General features: G+C 37.8%; 1 protein-coding gene across 2 annotated transcripts; it reads left to right on the top strand.

Annotated features, from left to right (window-relative positions):
• Positions 1 to 2,949: 2,949 nt before the first annotated feature.
• On the top strand, positions 2,950 to 21,105 carry SLC9B2 (solute carrier family 9 member B2). Of its 2 annotated transcripts, XM_072405645.1 has the most exons (13): positions 2,950 to 3,097; positions 4,736 to 4,795; positions 9,258 to 9,362; positions 9,972 to 10,149; positions 10,240 to 10,410; positions 12,025 to 12,167; positions 12,774 to 12,901; positions 13,733 to 13,908; positions 15,404 to 15,510; positions 16,774 to 16,923; positions 18,010 to 18,118; positions 18,959 to 19,095; positions 20,695 to 21,105. In XM_072405645.1, the coding sequence occupies exons 3-13, from the start codon at positions 9,267 to 9,269 to the stop codon at positions 20,932 to 20,934; spliced, it is 1,635 nt and encodes a 544-aa protein (XP_072261746.1). In that variant the 5' UTR covers positions 2,950 to 3,097; positions 4,736 to 4,795; positions 9,258 to 9,266; the 3' UTR covers positions 20,935 to 21,105. The 2 variants fall into 2 exon arrangements, with proteins under 2 accessions (XP_072261746.1, XP_072261747.1); XM_072405646.1 differs by lacking the exon at positions 4,736 to 4,795.
• The last annotated feature ends 640 nt before the right edge of the window (positions 21,106 to 21,745 follow it).

The raw sequence follows: 21,745 nt of genomic DNA, 5'->3' as shown, positions 1-21,745 counted from the left end.
GTATAAACAAAGTTTTTTTTTTTTCCCTCAGAACACAGCTAAAAAAAAAAAAAATCTCAGGTTATATTTGGGTCTTACCTGTGTGAAGAATTAACCAGTAATAACTGAACTTGTCTCCAGTGCCAGGGTTTAACAGATCAGAACTGTTGGAGATAAGTGTAGTTACACACTTTACAGCTCTTAGCCCATGGCTTTTTTACATCTAAATTTCAAAGGGAAGTAAGCATGGTGTCTCTCATCTAGCACACTAAGTTTCCTTGGCTGACCACTGTGTCTACGGTTCTCAGCATTGCCCGTTTCTTTGTGCTTCTTCAAAAGAGCTTGCATGGTGTATGACCTGTGACAACCCCACCATGGTAGCGGAGTTTGGCTGTTCCTCACCCAGTTTTAATGCTCCTACACTACGCTGTTTTTATAACCTACATATGAAAACGATGATCATTATCATTTGTTTGGTATTGGTTAATCATACACCCAAATATAATCCTACAAAATGCCTAACTTTGTGCCAATGTCCATGTAAAGATTTAATGCTGGCAAAGGGTAGACACACCAAATAATAATTTGATTTAGATTTTTGTTTTGTTAGATCACTTTGCATTTTGTAAAATGAAAAGAATAAACAATTAGAATTTATATTTGTGAAAACATTTTTACTTTACATTATTTTTCACACCTGCCTTAAACGTTTTGCACAGTATTGTATATTTTAATATGACCTTAGCCCAGCAATTACGTGATTAGAAAAATTACCATTTAGCACACAGCCCATATTTTGCTAATAAAGGTGCCCATGTGTTTTCTGGTCTGGTGCTATTGTTTTTGATATGATCATTGCAAAACTATACTGTTTAATTATCTGGACACAGTAGAAATAACTGTATCTCTGAAATATCTAGTAAATTCATTATTAAAACTTACTCCACTACTTCTGATACTCCTAATGTCACCCAACCTCGCACAGCACAGGCACAAGATTGGGTGATGTTTGCTCCTGAAAATGTAATTTTTTTTTACATTGTGGAAAAAGCCCCTTCTAAACTCCACAGAAGGAACAGCTCAAAGCCTCCTGCCTAACATGATGTATGTATCCCAGAAGGCTCTGATTTTACTTCATTCTCCCTCTTCATCCTCCCCTTCAAACTAAAAAAGAAAATGTATAAAAAAAAACATCCTTCCCCCTATCTCAGACTCTGGGGCCCTGTAAGAAAATTAACAAAATAGTGACCACTGATTGCCAAAAATGTACTGCAAAAAAGAATCTGTGATCCTTTTTTTCTGTTTCAATTTAGTAGGGACTACAGTCTAAAGCAGGAGAATATATAAGCCAACCAGGACTGACTCTTCCCTACTTTACTACATAAACTAAGGGTCACCCACCACCACCTTGCTTTACCACAAATAATATTAGTAGAAGTTCCAACTCTTCCCATAGTCTCCAAAAAAGATGTATAATCACAATGTATGGAATATATCGCATTATGTACATTGGTGCACTTCGGAGTTCTTCATTCTGAATGGCACCCATATGTACACTCTCAGTACTCCTGCAGTGCAGTTTAATGCATGGTAACACATTTCCATGGATTGGATCATGCTGCTGAGAATGTTGCACAATTTATAGTGCATTGTGGTATAAATATAGGCAGCCCTTATGCATAGGTGCCATGACCACCTGATGAGACATGTGTTTTTTTGCACCCTCTTGATAGGCCTGCTGGGAAGGGACTCTGAAGCATTATTGTCATTATTACTAATAATATTAGTAAACACTATTTATATAGCCCCAAAATATTGTGCAGTGCTGTACATTAATTAGGGTCTGCAAATGACAGACAAACACAGACAGTGACACAGGAGGAAAGGACCCTGCCCTGAAGAGCTTACAATCTAGGAGATGGGGGAATTAACACACAATAGGCCTGATTTATTACCCCCTAATGGTTTTCCTGAGTGTGACTGGGGGTAGATTTTACCTGCAAATAGTGGTGTTCCTGAGTCACACTCGCAGTAGATTTGAACTAAGAAAAAATAAAACCCACTTACCTTGTTCCACCGGCGTCCTCCTTCGTCCTGCTGGTCCCCACAGGTCCTGGGGACACGTTCTTTCTCCTCGATCTCCAGCCGGCGAATGCAGTGTCGGCGCATGCGTCGATGCTGGCGGGCGGATCAGTGGGAAATTCAAATAATTTTGTATTGGATTCGATACAAAATAGCTGTATTGAGTCCAATACAAAGAAATATTCATAAAATATATATAATTATATATATATATATATATATATTTAATAAATGTATTAAATATCAGTGAGTTATACCTAAGAATTATAGCCTACAATGAAAAATACATTTCTCGCACTGCTTTTTGCATGGAATTAGACCGCTAGGGAGGTTAAAGCTCTCCAAGACTGGCGAGGATACACTTTCATTAGTGAAGCTGAGTGATCCAGCAAACCTGGAATGGATTTGGTGCAGTATTCAAAACATTTGCTAGCAAATGACTTTGAAGAAATCAATTCCATGTTTGCTGGATCACCCAGCTTCACTGATAAGTGTATCCTCACCAGCCTTGGAGAGCTTTATTAAATCAGGCCCAATAGGAGGGGAAGCATAACATTCATATATCTGAGCATGTTTCATTTAGCTGTGTGTCAGCACAAGAACAGCTCCTGGAATAAAAGACAATCATTTAAAAAAGACAAAAACCAGGGACGGTAAAGATAGAAACATTCCTTGTGCCCAGCATGCAGCCTGACCTCCCCCTCCCCCTCCAGCTCATTACAGGTCCGTACAAAGCTTCCATGCAGGGACAGACTGACACTGAGGAGGATATATCTGCGTGCTGATAGGTGGATATAATGAAGCTCCTCCCTTTCTATATAGAGATGGACTGTCAGTGTGGTGGTGTTCGCTGTGCACTGATAGGTGGAAATGATGAGGCCCCGCCCCTCATATCCTGCTAAGTACATGGTATCTGTGAGTCTCCATCCCTCATGATGGAGAGCGGATGCCCGGGGACAGCTGTGACACAGCCGGCGGGATTCCCAGTCTATCTGTACGGTGACTGGCGGGGGAATATCTGACAGGACGTCCTGTGGTAATATTCACCCAATCTGCTTTATTCGCTTATGTTGTATACATTGCTATGAAATGTGGAAACAAGTAACAGGAACCTGTCACCGTATAGTATATAGAGCCTGTGCAGGGGGTGATAGCTGGGCGGACATTCAGGCTCACTCCTCTGATATTAGGAAGCCCAGTGTCACAGGGGCCATTACCCCTTCCCATAGGGATTACTCCCTGCAGCACACAATGTTGGGTGTCTGTGTGACACTGGGGCAAATAAAGGGGTAAATCCCCCTAGTGGGGCAGGAGTGGGGACACCTTTTCATACATTACCCAGTACAAATCTTTATACATATATCCATACATAAAGCGATATAGAATTTGTATATCCAAGAGATCTGTTATCATTGTATCAGGAATACAGCTGCCTAGCCTGAAAGTGGCAATGTGTATATAGAAGAGAAGGAGAAGAAACGACCGGCTTTTATAGACATTCATTATATTAAGTTTCAACATTTTCACCTGTGTACAACAGAGATCTACTACGCTGTTTCCTCAGCTATACATAGAGATCCTGTGCTATTAATATCTCACATTAGAGTCGTATTTACAATTTCACACAGAATTCTAGTGGTGTATGGGGTCGCGGGGAATTAGTCTCAGCACCCGACGCGTTTCGTTAGTGGGATTCCTCAGGGGATTTTGGAGACCAGAATTGGTAGTAGAATGACCAGTGAGTGCTGATCAAGGAGTAGGTAATGGCGTGGATTATCCAGATGGTGAAGTAATTGGAAAAATAATAACTTCAAAATAGGCAGTGCCTAGACTCAAAGTGATGTTTCTATTAGAATGAGTATCCCATCAGATTTTAATCCTAATTTCTTTAAAAGTCTGTATATAATAATATACAATTTTCCAAGATCTTATGTACAGGGGACTGCCCCAGAAGAATTGGTCAGCACCTGAGGACTTGAGTGATACTGTTAAACATATTTTCTCTATCTATGTAAAGCTTTAATATAAAATGGAATTACCCCTCAGAAACAATTTGGGGACACAGTGAGCCTTTGTTGATAAGCTGATCGTCTTCTTTGCACATTATGTATGTACAGATCAGTGGGCACTTAAAGGGGGGGGGGGGTAAACCTCTCGGGGGAGGAGCAGGAGAATACTGAGTGACATTGTTTACTAAGGCACCGTGTAATATACACTGTTACCAAGTTTTAAATCAGATGTATATTTCACATTTTTGTTGTCCTATATTGCTTGTCCCTACCACTGATCCCCTGTAGCTTCTATGCAGCAACTTTTTGCCTGTATGTGCTCCAGCATGGTGTTTTGTCTGGTGGGTTTTAGATGGCGACAACAGAGGACCAATACCCACATAACATGTGTGACAGTTTCCCTGAGAACCCAACATGATATGGTGACAACAGAGTATCAAAAATGTCTTCAAGATAATCCTTTTAAATACATTTACCCTAAAATGTTAATAATGAATCCTCAAAATCCATAAAAATAACCCATAGCTCAGAGCACAGTTTATGTGCTTGTCTGGGACAATGGTTCTTGGATTAGTATAATGGGAAATTTGGAGTTGTTGAAAAATTTAAAAGTTTTATCTTGTGATAGTACAATCTTTACAATTTTTTTCTGTTTGTTATTACAGAACATTGGCAGACTAAAACAGAAACTACTAGAATAAGGAATTTGATGGCAGGTCCAGCAGGTATTATTTACTAACAGCTGCAGATTGAATAATATTGAAAATGACTTTAAAAACTACCCAAACCTAACTCTTGTATGCAGTTTTGGGTTTTTAATGTGATTTATTCAAAAAAAAAATCTTAACCATGATTTAAAATTCTGTAAACCCAATTACTAAAATGTTCAATAGGACTTAACATGTTCACGTATTTTTAGCATTCCTTTTTTTTAAATCTGCATATTTTTTTTAAACAATACCGGTGCTAGTCCTGTCATGTAGTTTGATAGTTTTCTGTCTGTGATTCCCCATTGTGTTCCTGCATTGTCACCCTGTCACATAGGCATCTAACGGAGACTACAAATACCCATTCCTACAAATTAGCCAGTCACAATCCACCATTTAGAAAGTTGCCACCATTATTCAATTTGGTCACATATTGATTAAATAAAAAAAATGATCCAATAACACGTCTGAGTGTGGCAAAACTAAGTGAATTGTGCACTCAGTATTTAGTGTGATCCCCATGTGCAGCAATGACTGCAACTAATTGTTTGCCATAACTGTTGATCCTGCACATTGACTTGGAATTTTAACTCATTCCTCCGAACAGAACAGCTTCAGCTCTTAGATGTTGTTGTTTTCTTTTTTGTTTGTTTGTTTTTTTATGATGTTCTCAGTTTAGGTCTCTGCACAACATTTCAATTGGATTAAGGTCAGGACTTTGACTTGGTTTTTCCAAAATAATAATTTTATTCTCCTTTACCATTTGGTAGAACGGCTTGTGTTTTTAGAATTGTTAACTTGCTGCATGACCTGGTGTCTCTTCAGCTTACAGACCGAGTTTCATTTAAAGTGTCATTTAAAATTATCTGGTATAATTCAGAATTCATTGGAAATCAGATGATTATTTAGGACACATTCATAAAAACATTCAATCACCACTGTACTTTTCAGGTCTTATGGAACCCCTTGTATAATTAATATATCCACATCTCACAGTACATGTACATTGTGGTCAGTGGGAAGAATGTCACCCCTACAGATAGCCAAAAAGGTCATTGGTTTCAATGGTAGCTGACTTGACTTGACACAAATTGCTCAAATATTCCTCTAGCAACCTGTGGAGGAACCATAGGGTTACACAGACCCTAGTTGACAAACACTGTTCTAGGTTAAAAAAGAACTTCACTCTAATTTAGTTCTGCCTAAGAGAAAATACCTTGCTTTTGTCACTGCTCCTTTTAGTTTTCAAGAGCCAAGGACAGTCCTGTGTAAGTGTTCGTAGTAGTTTATTAGAGCAGTGGACTCCCTGTTACTTGGCATTAGTCAAACACTCCTCCATTGCTGGAAGTACTGGGTATTTTATTCAGCTCTCCATGCTGAATGGAATATTAAAGGCATAAGGAAATGGAAAAAAACAGGTTAGCTTTAAGGGATGAATTACATGGGCTCCCTCTAGGTCCTCCCATATTTCAGAACATAAAGTTCTTGTCTTGTGATGCACAAGCTGCTGTACTGACCAAATGTTAAGAGATGTTCATTTTGACATACGCTCTGCTAAAGTCTGGGCTATACCTGATTTCTGCTTACCCTGCCACATACATGTAGATGGTGAATAATGGCTGCCTATGGGGCCACAGGAAGCATGTTCATTAAAAAAGAGCTAATTCCTGCACTTGGTACATGTGCACTGTTCTCCCCAGCCCCTTTTAGCTAGACGCACCACCCGGCACTTTTCAGTAAGCACCTGGCTGTTTTTAGTTGGGGACTGATGAGTTAGGTCACAATACAGGGGCTGCCACCCACCTACAGTTTCTTGCCACCCAGCTTTAAAACCATTTCTAGGTTAAACACTGATGTATTTTGATTTTTTACCTCCTAGTTTCAGTTCAGTTGTAAAAATCTTGACTACATTTCTACCAATGATTGTTAAACTGCATGCAAAGAAAACTGATCAAAGTGCAGTTTTGTTTAGGATGCCTGGGAAAGGGGGGGTTGGGTTTAAAGTAGTTAAGTATTAATTGAGATCGGCCTTCTTTTCCATTTTATTACAGATAAACCCTTGTGATAATTTCCATGTCTCAATAAATCACTGCTAGACATAATATATCTTGGAATATTAGTGCAATCAGTGAGCTGTACTTGGCAAATATGACACTAAGAGAAAAACAAAGTCAAACTCTCCCTGTTAAACACATGTCATTTCAGTCATGAAATAAAACTCAATTTAACCATAGAGTCCTTACAGGCAGCTGAAAAGATTGTTTGTTTTATAAGTTGCCCAAGGCAGTGGTCGCCAACCTTTTAGACCTCATGGACCACTAAATTCAATTTTTTTTTAAAACAGATAAATCAATTTTTATAAAACAATGATTAAAGAACTTCCATTTTATTAATATGAAATGCACCTATTAAATATAACAACATTTTAAATGCTTATGTTATAATAACAAAATCTTCCAAGCTTGTTTAATTGTACCAAAATTATTAAAGTTAGTTAAAATATTACAAATTAATTTAAGCCTATTTAAGTATTACACATTTTTAGTGTGATATTTTTTTTGCCTATTTGAAAAAAGTTTATGGATTTTTGGCTTTTCGCAGAGTGTCCAAATTTTTCTGTGGGCCACCAAAATTTTCTCAACTTCTGCTCAATTCACCTCTTAAAAAATCTTTAAAGCAAACCAACCACTAAGAGATTTTGGAAGCTGCCACTGAACTCCTTGTAAAGAATAATAATTTCTTGGATGTAAAGTTGATATTTTTGATGTTTGTCACAAACCTGAAACAAGTCAGCAGATAAATGTGTGATAACTGAAGTATACTGAAGCTATATACTCATTCTGGGTCATTGATTCAAAAAAAATGAAAGAAATAGTATCAGAACACCAGACATGGAAATTAGATTTTGTGTACCCAGGTCAGCAACGGCCACTTACAAAATCACTCAATAAAAGGTCCACTTTAAGGAACCCTCATGTTCTACAGAATCCTGTTTCTTTAAGAGTGGTTTACATATTTTAAAGTCACCACCATACAGCTTTGTAGTATCAGAATGTGAAATAGAATTATTCTTTTTTGAAAAGCTGGCTTAAGGTGTTCAGGCTGTAACAGGATTTGGGTGGCCTTACCTGACAACTTCTACATATAGTACAGTGCAATCCACACCCACTCGTCTCCCAGGTTCTGGGACGTACACTGAACTATACAGTACAGAGAACAAAGAGGAGACAAGTTACCTCCATTTCTTCATCTCCTTTGAAGCACAAATCCAGGAACATTTAGCTCAGCTCCTGTCAGCATTCTTAAAATAGTAGTTAAGTTAGGTGAACAAAATGTAAAGAAAAAAAAAACAAAAGTGTTTTAAGTCCCCCACCCTCCCCTTCCCTCACAAATATAAACTCTCACCTGGAGAGTTTGTAAAAATTTAGGAATTGTACTTTGTTGCCATTTAATTTGTGTACACAATTTCTTGACATCTTTGGTATCTGTTTTCTCAGTTTGGTCTCCTCAAATATTTTATTGAGGATTTGGAGAAACTAAACTAAATATAGGTGTATTTTTAATAATGATATAGTTTTGACAACCTATTGCCATTTACATGAATTAATGCTGTGGGCCATCTGCTTTCAGAATTATAAGTCAGATGTAGAAAAGCAAAGTCCATCTACATGAACCCTACAGTGTCTGATTGTACTTCTCCTATAACAAAGGGCCTTATATCACTAGTTCTGCTGCTTTTATCAACACACCTTCCATTTCAATAAATACACCTATTTGTTCTGTAACTTCACTATCATTAACAAAACACAATCCTAATGTAGAGAACTGAGAAAACTTGCATTGTGAAGTACTTTGCTGTAACAGATTAACAGAGACAAGCTTGCACTGTGGTCCTTTGCCACACATAAGCTCAGTTGACATAGGAGATCCACATTGTGCCTTCCATATGAGTAGAATAGAGTCAAAACTTTAACAATAGCCTGTGTCAAGAACAAAAGTTGTTTTATTATTTATATGTCACTGCTCAATGTGTGTAAATATGTAAATCGGTTTCACAACCATTTCAGAATTCTTTAGAACCTGAAGAAGGGGATCTAAGCCATCCTGAGAGCCAGCTCTAATATTAATTTATGTTATGAAGCTTTCCTCGAACTTTCTGCTTTAGCAGTGTGGGAAAGGTCCAAATCACCTTTATAAATAAATATAACCTGGTTATATTTTGTAGGATTATGTATGGGCAGTAAATCAACAGCTGAAATAGTCTTTTCCTATATATCTATGTAGTACCATCTAAGAATGACTGTAATATGATACATACAATTCTAATAGGCCTACTGTGTAAGAGAGGGAGGGAAAAAGGAAGGCGTGGGAGGCAGATAAGTTCACATAGCTAAAGCTTTTGATTTTTAAACATTTAATAAAAGGTTTGAAGTAAAGAAGGAACAGTTACTTTTTACCCTTTATGCTTGTTTTCCTTTAGGTTTTACAAATGGAGGAGAAAAAAACATGCACAGAACAAGATGACACACTTGTAAGTGTTCCAGTAGCCAATATGGAATCCAGAGTCTTAAACCACATAGCCAAGGTAATCCTTGAAACTGGGTGGAAATGTATGTATTAATTTAATTTATTTTAATGGAAATCTCTTGCCCAAAGATCAGAGACAGACAAAACAAACCTTGGGGTATATAAGTTGCTGCAGGAGTCACAAAAAGCTGTAAATAGCCAGTAGGACATTTAGTTCCAATATTGATTATACTATTGTAATGGGATAGGCTTGCTGTTATAAATGTTTGCAATGTCTCGGAGCCAGTTGGGGTGTGAATGTAACTTCAGTGATGTATGTTTAAGTAGATTGGCAACAACACTGTATAATGGTTTGTTTGATTTCCACACAAAGGAGCGCTTATTCTTTCAGTCAGTTCTTGACTAGTAAGCACACCTCCCTTCCAATGCTCTCATCAGTGTGCAGGATTTCAGTTTTTTGCAATCCATTTTAAAAGTATGACAAATCTACAACCAAAAAAAAGTTCTTCCAAGTAAATTGGCTTGCACTAAAAAATGTATATGTTTGTACACCTTTGGCAGAAATGTTAGATAATGAATTGGAATTTATGTGAATGAACTTAACGTGTAAACCAGCAAGGTACTGGTAAAAAGTTCTTTTTTTCCTTTTTTTTGCTTTTTTTCCAAGGAGCCCTTGGATGTGCCTAAAACAATACATGAAAAATTCCCAAATGATGAAAATGAATTGTTAAACAGTGACAGCCATCATCAGCTGGAGACTGAAGTCAGACAGAATATCTGCACAAAAATAAAGAAGTTTTGCTCATGTCCCCCCCAAGGATTACTTGCTGTTGCAGTTACAAATGGTAACTTAAACGCTTCTTGTTCCTATTAGACAGCTCAATAAAATTGTTTGATATTACTAGTAACTCTGTTTATTTATTCTAATTCCGCAGTTATCATGGTGGCACTAATTTGGGGAGTCGTCTGGTCTATAACAGGACCTGAGAGCTTGCCTGGAGGAAATCTTTTTGGCATTTTTGCTCTGCTCTTATGCGCTGTAATCGGTGGCAAACTTGTCGGGCTCATCAGGATATCCAATCTACCTCGGTTACCTCCATTACTGGGTATGTGAATGGAAAATGTCATATCTGGACTAAGAGTGTTTCTGTATAGCTTAGTGTAGAAGTGTTTTCTCCCCATACAAGTGTATGAAAATGCAAAAGCAGCTAGAAAGCAGCTAGCTTTAAGGTGAACTTTTTTCTTAGTTGAACTACAACTTCATATATCTGACAAATTTCTATACTATCAGCAGTGCTCCTGCTTTGAAAACTTTGGAGATAATAGGGCTGTCTGGTGATTTCCCATAGCGTGGAGGCCCTATCACACAGGAAAGTTTCCAATTCAGTCTAAACTTTTAATGATTGCAATAAAAATGGATGCGATATACAATAAAACTGTCAACACTAGATGCCCCATGTGTAAATATTTAATGTCACCAAGTGTTACATGTAATGTTACTAACCAAAGTTATAAACAACACTCAAAAGTTTATGCAGTTTATCACAGTCCCTGCATTCCATAGTTAAAGTTGAACTAAAATTCCACTTTACAAAATAAAGAATTGGGCAGCTGGTTATTGCATAAAGGTACACGCAATGTCCCTTTCACAATAACATGTCTTATGTGCCCGATCCCACTGGGAATAGGTGAAAAGGCTGAGCTGTGCATTTGCAGCGTCAGCTTTGGTTGTCAGGAAACCTGGCAATGCCGGCTTCCCTTGTGTGTGCCTTATGGGGGGACACAGGCACGCAGGAGTCACCCCACTCAACCAATCAATATGGCAGAAGTTTGTCGCTGGGCAGAAGATGAAAGGAATACTCCCCTTACTCCTCACACTTGCAGGCTGCTTCTTGCCAAACAACTGATCCCACGAAGCAGATCATCTTTGCTGGCCAAATACAGGACCAGCAGTCCTGCATTATACATGAGGAGAGCTAGGGCTCACCTCAATGCAGGAGTAAAGGAAAGAAAAGCTAAAACCACATCTAAACCAACTTCACCTAATCTTCCAGTGATCTGTGATAAAATCACACTCTGCCTCATCTATCCTCTGTCATCCACAATTGGATCCCTGCTTCTTTTCATCAGTCACTGCCCTCTGTTTCCTTTATTCCCCAGTTGCCATTCTGCCTCTTATCTCATTTGAAGTAATTCTAATAAAGGTTGATGTCCATATCTGGCCCCCAATGCATTTTATTCCAGTGGAATAAGTGTGTACTTTGAGAAGCAGAAGTGGATTTGCTTGTGTGTTTTTGTGTCTGTGTAAAGTCACAGAAAAAGTGGACCCTAGTCTACATGAGGCCAAGCCATTTCATTTTTTTTTTTTTTTTTGCAATTCACTCTCTCTTTCTTCAGCAACATATATGACAGGTTTACAGTGCATTTGCAGTACAGTACCTATAAACTTGGAAAAAGTGTGTCACTCAAGCTGTAACCTTGTCTCACTACTTCTGCATTATCCTGCTGTGTGACAGACATGATAAATGCCATCAATATAGTCTTTGCCCTCTGCTTTTTTTTTTTTTAGTTGTAGGGCAGTCTATGTATTGTCCATAGAATAGATAAGGATCAAAATACAACACCTGAATTACTGTCATTTTTGTGGAAAGCATCAAGTATTAGGCAATGCTCCACAACCTGCTGATTTTTTTGTTTTCAGGTGTATGATTCTTTTACAGGAATGTTGCTAGCTGGTTTTCTTATAAGAAATATTCCTGTTGTCACCGATCAAGTCAAAATAAATCATAAATGGTCAGCGGCTTTAAGGAACATTGCTTTAGCCATCATATTGACTCGGGCTGGACTTGGACTAGATCCAAAGGTAACCTTGTTGTTATTGGTGATCATTACAAACTTGTGTTTCATAAGGAAGGATTTGTTTTTATATTTAACTTCTTTAAAACACTGACAGACAAAATGCAGTATAAAGCTAGGCATATATAAAATTTCTTATCTGTGAAAGGGTTTTAATACTGTCCAGCCATGTTTTTTGTTAGAATATGTGTAGCCAAAATGCTTCTTTTCAGTTAAGTAGGAAAGGGTTAAAATCCATCTTTTTTTTTCTGCTGTCTGTGTCCTTTTTTTTCTTTCTGTCTCCGTAACAATAGTCTCCCAGGACATGAAGAGGTGTTAAATCTTCCCATAAGGGACATAAAAAGCAAAAACCCTGACAGGGGTTCTGAAACCTATATACTATTCAAACCAAAAAAATGTTCTTAGTTACAAATTTGCAGGTAAATTAACAGTGTCCCCCTCCCCACTTGCAGTTTGGTGATTGGATAATAAAGGAAGAGGAACACATAGATAAGCCAATAACTCATGCTTTCCCAGAATGTGAATGTTTGGTGATTAGCTTTACAAACTGGAATCAGATTGTGTACTTGTTTTTTACCTTCAGAATCTATATTAAAATAATATTTGCATTTAGGCTTTAAGAAAACTCAAGGCAGTGTGTTTACGGCTTTCTCTTGGTCCCTGTTCCATCGAAACTTGTTGTGCTGCTGTTTTAGCCCACTTTCTGATGGGACTACCACTCACATGGGGATTTATGCTGGGGTAATACAATTTTTTTCTTATATGTATTATATATATGCATTATATATATGTATTATATATATTTGTCCCCTTTTACAAGACAGAACTATGCAACAGTTTTTTCTAAATAAAATGTTATACATTAGGTTTAGGAACAATTATTTACAAAGGCTAACAAATAAATTTGAGTACTTGCCTGCAAGTCAAGACTCCTATTCTATGACCTGAAAATAAAATATTTATATGAATCCTAGGGTATGCTAGAATACTGCAAGATGTTAAATAGTACATGAATTGTAGGGTTTGTCCACCAGAATTGCCCGTAGATGTAGCTGACCGCTGGCCTTTATTGTCTTTGTGGAAACAACCATCTTGGTAAAGGTGCAGAGCTTTGTTTCCTTATGTCAGATCTGTTGCCCGGTGGAAGAACATTTAGGAAACTGCAAGAGAAGTTTAGAAAGCACAGATTCTCAGAATGAATAAAACCAACCTGGGAAGATTCTTACACTGCAGCTTTTCTGCAAGTAAGGAAAACAGTGCATGTGTTGCCAATATCCATCACTTTTATGTGCTGATATATTTAGAAGATGTATTTCGGAATCTTATTAGTATAGGTACTGTTTCAAAAATTATGTTTTGATGATGGCAGGTAGTTTACCCATCTTAAGAAGTTTCTTAATCTTAAGTTTATGAAGTGTATGTTTATAATGCACAGTACTTTAACAAACTAAATGCTATTTATTCAGGGTACTCTCCTGAATCTTCTTGTTAGATGCTATATCTGGATTTTTCAATATTCCTCATCAACATCAATGACTAAACATAATCTTTCTAATCTTTTTTTACGGCTAGCTTTGTTCTTGGTGCTGTGTCTCCTGCTGTTGTAGTTCCCTCGATGCTGCTTCTTCAGAAAGAAGGCTATGGAGTAGATAAGGGTATCCCAACACTTTTGATGGCTGCTGGAAGCTTTGATGACATCTTAGCTATAACCGGCTTCAATACATGTTTTGGAATGGCGTTTTCATCAGGTAAAATTTTGTACCTGCCTCTATTGGTGCCAAAGGATAAAGTTATAACATTGCCTATGCATTTAAATTGTGAGCTCCTCTGAGGGAGTGGCATGACTGTAGACTATGTGATATGTTATATTATTAATTATTATTTTGGCTTTTAGTTTTAAACAGTTACCTTCAAAAGGAAGTAATTTACATTTTTCATCCTAAGGGATGTTCTGGGACAACACACTAAAATAAAGGAACTAACATTATTGTGTGTTGGGCAGTGGCAGCATTCAACAATAAAAGGGAACTTTAGCATGATAGGTAGCAGCTGTTTTGACAAGTTCCAAGTTCCACAGTTCCTGCTTTTTCTTTGACATGAATAACTAAAACTTAACTCAAAGTTGCTTTTATGTTAAAAATCATGAAGAACTGGTGAGAACAGCATGAGCCAATCCCATGAATAGATTATTTCTAGTTAAATTTATTACACCAGACCAACAATGCATAGAACATTCTTGTGCAAGGAAATGATGTTTGAACATTTAACCCAATATCCTAAAATACTTAACTGGAAATATATTGTTTACCAAAACTAAATGTCTGAAAAAAACCTGCATAAATCCCTCTTTTTTTAAAAAAAAAAAGTGGTTACAGCAGACTAATCATAGTTCTCCTTAGCCCGTTTATGGGGGGCGACCCGCCCACCTTCCGTGATTAATCCGCCTGGCACATTTTTAGCAGCTCTGAACGGACAATGGAGAGGCTGCTCTGCTCGCTCCGTTCTCCGCTGATAAGAGCTGATTGCTGATTAGAGCCAGGCGGAGTGGGGGGAGCACAGAGTCTTTTGAAAACAAAAAACAAATACATCATGTAAACAATGTCTCTGCCCAGTGGGCGTGTGTAATGACATCATCTGAGCAGTGTGTGTGTAAATGCTGCATGTCACATTTCTCAGCCTTACAGCTCTCTGTGTATAAACCTTCATATCCCCTAAACTGTATGTCATAATGATTTCAAGGTTCACAGGAAACACTTATAGTTAGCATCATTCACAATTTCAGCACCCCAGCTTTTACAAATTTCATGATATGGGGATCAGAGTTGTAAAATATTGTGAAAATACAACATTGAGGTTGCAGTATTAAAAGCAAGTGGGCCTTGGAGTCTTTAAATAAAAATGCAAATTGGGGACCCCCGGGGCCATTTACATAGAAAGCAGCTTTTGGGGAAGGGCCCCTAAATGAATACTTATCTCTTACAAATCACAAACTGTCATACTATGTTACCCTGTCTGCTTCTCTTCTTTGAACCCCAATTTCCCTAGAATGGTGGGGTGTACAAAGCCGAAAATGTACGTGCAGTTGGGGGGCACCTTTCGATAACCCCCCACACTAAAATTTAATTACTATGGCAAACGCACTGCCCTGTTTTACCACCCGGATACAGTTTCCCACGACCAGGCTCAAAAAAATTGGGGAGAACACTGCTAATAACAAATTTTTAAATACTTTTGTTTTTATAGGCTCTACTCTTAACAACATAATCAGAGGAGTGTTAGAAGTTGTGGTTGGAATAATAGCTGGACTTCTCTTGGGTTTTTTTCTTCATTATTTTCCAAGTAAAGACCAGGTAACAACTTTAGTTGCATTTTTCCATTTGCATTTCTTACCTTTGTGTGAAGCCAAACATTTTTTCAATCCTCCTGCAGGAGATGATTGTCCGCCTTCTACAGCAAACTCAACTGTAAATTGTTAGAAACCCCACCTGGCTTGTTCCTCAGTTTAGATTGGATTTTGATTGGACTTTTTTTTCCTGACTGAATGGCAATTGGGCCTGATGTCCCTCTCCTGGTACAGATTTGTTAGTTCTTACTGCCAAGACCTGGTGGTTTTCCGTTTCTTCCAGGTTCCTTAGGCTTGGTTCTGAAGCCCCTGACATCAACCCCCAATCTTTCCTATCCCTCAGTGTGGAGACCACACTGAAAGCAAAGTAATGGTGCACTTCTGCCTGATCCATTTAACTGAAGTGCAGGAGGGTGTGGAGTTCCTAATGGTGATGAATATCTCCCAAGGCTGTGAAGCAACTATCTATGGGTAGAGTGAACAAGCCTGCCTCCAGGTCTGCAACCAAAAGCAAATCTAGTGGGCATGTGTTTCTTGGCAGAGGCTTTTGTTTGAGTGTGTTGGGGAGGGGAGTGTATTGGGAACAACAACATATATTTGTCAGCATCCTATACCAAGCCTATATTACTAATGTATGCATTTACTGTCTGCAAAGACCTAATAATTAAGGATATAAGGCATTCCATTATTATTATTATTATTATTATTAAACAGGATTTATATAGCGCCAACATATTACGCAGCGCTGTACATTCCATGATAATTAAGTCATGTCGACTTTCCTCCTGGAATTCCAGTGCACCCAATTCCTCACTCTATCATTACTTCCCTTGTGGCCATCAAAAAGAATGTGGTATAGATATCCTCCTCAGAAAACTGAACAGAAGGGGGGAAATATGGGGATCAGTAACAAGATGGGGAAGAAGGCTAAGCCCTTTAGACATTTGTTTGCACTAGAGGAGATGCCAGACCTATTACAACCAACCTATGCTATGGAACAAATTCCTGACCATACAAAAGCTTTGTTTCTATTCCCTCCAACCCTTAAGTCTCTTCTCTTTAAAGAATGGTACAAAATTTCCTTTTGCAAAGCTTGAACATTTTTTCAAGTCTAAAACTGGAAGCAGCCCTCTTCCAAGTCTCAAGAATTAGGTCTCAATGTATTAATTTGGTGGTTTTTGCAGTTTAGGATGTGTAACCTTGACATCTACTGTTATCATCTAATGTGATAATGCTCCTTAAAAACTGGATGTGTTTTCATTTCCCACAGGAGAATTTAAAATGGAAGAGATCCTACCTCCTTCTGGCACTTTCCATATTTGCAGTGTTTGCAAGCCTGTTCTTTGGTTTTCCTGGGTCAGGTGGATTGTGTACACTGGTGATGGCTTTTCTAGCTGGCATAGGATGGTCTGGAGAAAAGGTAAAAAAACAGAACTCATAACAAAACATCTGTCAATAGCAAACACATGCCACTTTCAAAATGAGCAAGGTGAGATATATAACCGATGCTCAACAAAAGTGTTGATAAGCAGTAGAAAAGAAATGTGTTCAAACTCCTAGTGAAGCTAGACACTAAAACTATGTAGATAGAGAGAGGAATGTTGGAGGGTACAACAGTGGTCAGTGGTCAGGAGAGCATCTTGAAAGCTTTAAAGTGAAACCAAACCCTTTCCCTTAACACTCCAAATAGGCAGGTCCTTATTGCAATTCTATAAATACACTCACCTGTCCCCATTAAGTCTATCCTCACAAGGGTGCCTAAAGTGTGTCCTGATGGAAACTGTGTGTGACATAGCCACAGACTAAAAAATAATGTTGCAACCTAGATGTGGTTAATAATAAGTTAAAAAGTTTTATGGTACATCAGCACAGGTAAAATTTGAGATGTCCTTTTTCCCTAATTTTGTGGGTAAATGCTCTTGTAGTAATGATTTTTAATCATTAATTAATATTTCAGTCAATCAGCAGCCACAAATACAATTCTGTTGGCGCCTTTACCCATTTTTAAAGTCTGGAAAAAGTAGTGATTAGCAGCCTTTAAGTGAACTATCTGAACATTAGTTTAGGAAATTATGGTACAACAATCTGTCTTTTTGGTAGATAGACCCCTTTATGTGCTGACCAGGGATTATTAATCAGATAAGTGTTTTCTACAATGCACAGAGAATGCATAGAAAGCACTGACAGAACATTAAGAAATAAAATGTATATGAATGTGAAAACCAGATTTAGTACAATCCTGAAACTTTAGTAACTCGACACAGTTTAACTAAAGCATAACAACTGCTATATAGTATTTTACTTACCATTTAATATTTGCCCATAATTATTTAGAAACCAGCAAGAAATATTCTTTACCTCCACTTTAACTGTTTTTTATAGCATCAACATAGTTAAAATTATCTTTATGATTGTCCGTTGGTTTGTCCGTGTAGCATTTTTTAAGGTATTTTAATGTTATTGTAATGTGTGGACATCTAGTTTTCTTTCTTTTATTGTCATATAGGCTGTGATTGAAGACATTGTAGCTGTTGGATGGGATATCTTTCAACCACTGCTATTTAGCTTAATTGGATCAGAAATCTCTATTTCCTCTTTAAAACCTCAGACTGTTGGTAAGTGTAGAACTAAGAAATGTATGTTACATATACGATTTGTAGAGAAAGGTCATATATATACTCAATCCTCCCTTCATTTGGAATCCTTGGGCAAGAACAGGATCATGTAGGTGGCTTGTGACAAGCACACTTACTGTAAGGTCCTGGTTGCCAGTGCTCACCAGAATAGCTACTCAATGTAACTCTGCAGTCTTCACCTATGCCGAGCCCCTGCTTAGCCACAGAAGGCTACTTACACCATCCCAGTGCATGGTTGCCACCAGGTATGCAAAGGATGGCAACTAAAGAAGGACTGACAGAGGATTAGGGACCAACAGATAACACAGTACAGGAAAGTCTAGTAAACCGAGAGGTTATACACAGGTAATTGGTTCACCAAAAAAGGTATTCAAAGGAAAAGACAAAACCTAGTTGGATTTACAGGTATAGATTGGTCGAGACAGCATACAATCACAGGGTCAAGAAGCGGGCAGCAATGGTAAAACCAGCAGCAGGTCAGCCAAGCTTTACGCTGCAACAGGCAACTTTTTCTGAGCTGGGAATGCTTATAATACTTACTTTTGGAAGTAATCTGACCAAATTTACCCTCTCTAAGAGGCTGGAACTTGTCACCACATGTTCTCCACTTTCAGACAGGACTATAATGAAGACTTCAAAGTTTTGGGGATAGATTTTTCCCTGCATGTCATCGTTAAAATTTTTAGAATTGATTTACCCTTACAACCGCCCTCAAGCTATGAAAAATGTAAAAATCACTTCTATTAATGTATCAAGTATGTATGCTTTTTCTTTCCCTTGAGAACTTTTTACTGACTGTTTGCCTTTTTTTTGTTTTAGCGTTGTGTGTTGCCACTGTTGGAATTGCATTAATAGTGCGGATATGCTTTACATTCTTGATGGTTTCCTGGGCAGGATTTCAGATGAAGGAAAAGATATTTGTTTCTTTAGCATGGATGCCCAAAGCAACTGTTCAGGTATAGTCACAATACACTCCACAAATTATTATCCATTGTCACCCCATGGTATAACCAGCATTGAAGCTCCTAGACACACTATAGAGTAGTAGTGGTACATTTCCATGGTGCCTTTAAAAGAATGCCTTTACTGCTTTCTACTTTGGATATCTCAAGCCTTTTCAGAGCAGGAAAAGGTATTATATATGAATGCACTATTATCTGTATTTGGGGAAAAAAAATGCTTGGTCAGATAAGAAACATTGATTTTTTTCCTCTGGCTTTTTTTTTTTTTCAAAAAGGGCAGATTTAGGGTCATTCTGTTCACTTCATTCTATTAGTAATCACGAAACTCCCTAATGCTGTGAGCTTAAATTTACAACTGTTTCAGATATATAAGATACAAGGGTTTAAGTACAGGGAGTTTTTAGGCAACAATATATGACTAGCAGCTAAAGCTATCAAATTGTGCTATCGAATATGTCATTACACACACCCACCATCCAGGGTAGCACAATATAATAGGACACCACCACTAAAACTAGTATTGATTGGTTGAAAACTAAGGGCTTGATTAATAAATATTTGATCATATATATATAATTTCTTTCCCGTTCATTTCCTATCGTGACAGCTGTGCACTTTTGATGATTGACCACTAGGAGGCAGAATGAGTCATTGTTTTATTAGACCTGCAGAAAAATACAACCATAAAATTCACCATCAGGGAATTTCAGAGGAACTGACTGGGGGAATCATTCATAAATAGGAGCCCTGAGTGTTAAAAGACGCTTTGTGATATGACACTGTTCAAGGGAAGCGATTGTCTGCTAGATCCAAGCAGAGAGGTCACGTTCTCCACTGTACCCAGAAAGCACTTTACACCAGCATAGAAAGGTGCAGTGGATGAGCTTTCTACAAATATATTTTTACTATAAAACACATGTAACGCCAATCTGTGTAAAATATTTGTGTGGCGCCTTATGTAGATATGAACTTTTATATTGTTATTAAGCGAGTAATATGGATGTGGATGCTCATGCTTGGAGATTTATTACCTATTGTAAAACAAAAGATAACTCAAGTAGTAATTTGTTTATGCAGTGGTTTGGGCATATCTGGATCAGCTCTTGAAAGTTGGTCACCATAGCATACAAGATATCTTAATTGTGAGCAGAGATGATATCACAAACATGACCACAATAGTTAGATTGGAAATCCAAGGTCTGACCACCGACAACACTGCAGCCATACAAACGCACAGCTTCCAGCAGCAGGTAACATTTTATGTTTGGGGCTGTGTATGGAAGCAGCTTCTACCGGACTGTTTCAGAAAGGTATTTTGCCCTAAGGCTGTTACAAGTGCAATATAGTTATGCAGTTTAAGGCCACATTGCTCTGACTAGAATAAACTGAAGATTGTTTGCTACGGGCTACGACAATAAGACATTTTAAATGAGCCTGACGAAGCATTTCCAGAGCAGACTTGTTCTTAAGTAACAATGGGGATAAAATATTTACCACTCTAGTTTCTGATGTTTCTTTTCTTTTTCTAAACGGCTTACTTCTGACTCCTTCATGTATCGGCCTGTACTGATATTTTTAATTTCCTTTATTTAGGCTGCTATTGGCTCTGTGGCTTTGGATATGGCAAGAAGCATCGGGGACAAACAATTGGAAGAATATGGCATGGATGTGCTAACTGTAGCTTTTCTAGCAATTCTGATCACGGCACCCATCGGAGCATTAATCATTGGACTAACAGGACCCAGACTGTTGGTCAGATCAGAAGATACAAGTACAAAACAAGAAGAAGCGGCAGAGCCTGAAATCCGGGTAGAATTGTCTAGCCCACTTTGATGCTGAATTCTTATCACAGAATATTTTAGATGTATACAGTTTTTTTTTTCTCTGATAATTCCTCTCATAGAGCAGCAAGTTTTTATCTGTATAAAATTGTAGATATCCCTTAAAAAGATCACATTGTGTACAGTTCAAATAAATATTACACATTTTACCAATGCAGGTAAATTGGAGGGCCTCGTCATCATTTGAGAACTTGCTCATTTGACAATTTACTCCACTATTAAATTGTCATTGCAATACTTTACTTTCCATTGGAAGCACAGACTTTAGGTCAGAAGAGTATGTAAAGAATGTCAATCGAAATACAGGTATGCTCCTTTTTTAATAAGTATATTTTTGGTTTTGTTTAATGATTTTACCTTGAACAAATGCTGGAAGAGGGAGAGTATGATTTATATGAATATATTATATTTGCAGAAAGTTTTTGAGTTGGTTATCAGATTGCAATTTAGTAGACAATATGTGTATTCCTTTTATGAATGCTGTGTGATTTGTAGTAAGTGATTGTCAGTTTAATTATGACTTTTTACAGACCTATAGTACCTGGGGAAAAAGTGTACAGGGGTTCAAAATAAGCATTTACCAGTATACAAAAAAGGAAGAACAAAGAAGCTGCAGTAAACAAAAGATCTGCCCTGAGAACACAGAACACATCCATAATTGTTCCAGAACTTGTAACTTTTATTTCCCCGCAAAAGAGGCAAAGTACACGTCTTCCAAAAAAAGGGGCAAAACTTATCTACTGCTCTGTGTGGAGTGGTCAATTGTTGAAGCAATGCCTCTGCTTGCCTCTGACCTATTGGTC

This window comes from Pyxicephalus adspersus, chromosome 3, assembly GCF_032062135.1.
Source record: "Pyxicephalus adspersus chromosome 3, UCB_Pads_2.0, whole genome shotgun sequence".
In the NCBI taxonomy this organism is placed as follows: domain Eukaryota; kingdom Metazoa; phylum Chordata; class Amphibia; order Anura; family Pyxicephalidae; genus Pyxicephalus; species Pyxicephalus adspersus.
This window is presented reverse-complemented; position numbering and strand designations above follow the sequence as displayed.

What these genes read in the sequence shown, in the direction of transcription:
- SLC9B2 (XM_072405646.1), top strand. Translation starts at nt 9,267, where the DNA reads ATGGAGGAGAAAAAAACATGCACAGAACAAGATGACACACTTGTAAGT. An exon ending in ACATGGGGATTTATGCTGGG is followed by an intron (nt 12,902 to 13,732) that starts GTAATACAATTT and finishes TTTTACGGCTAG; the next exon opens with CTTTGTTCTTGGTGCTGTGT. An exon ending in TTTAAAACCTCAGACTGTTG is followed by an intron (nt 18,119 to 18,958) that starts GTAAGTGTAGAA and finishes TTTTTGTTTTAG; the next exon opens with CGTTGTGTGTTGCCACTGTT.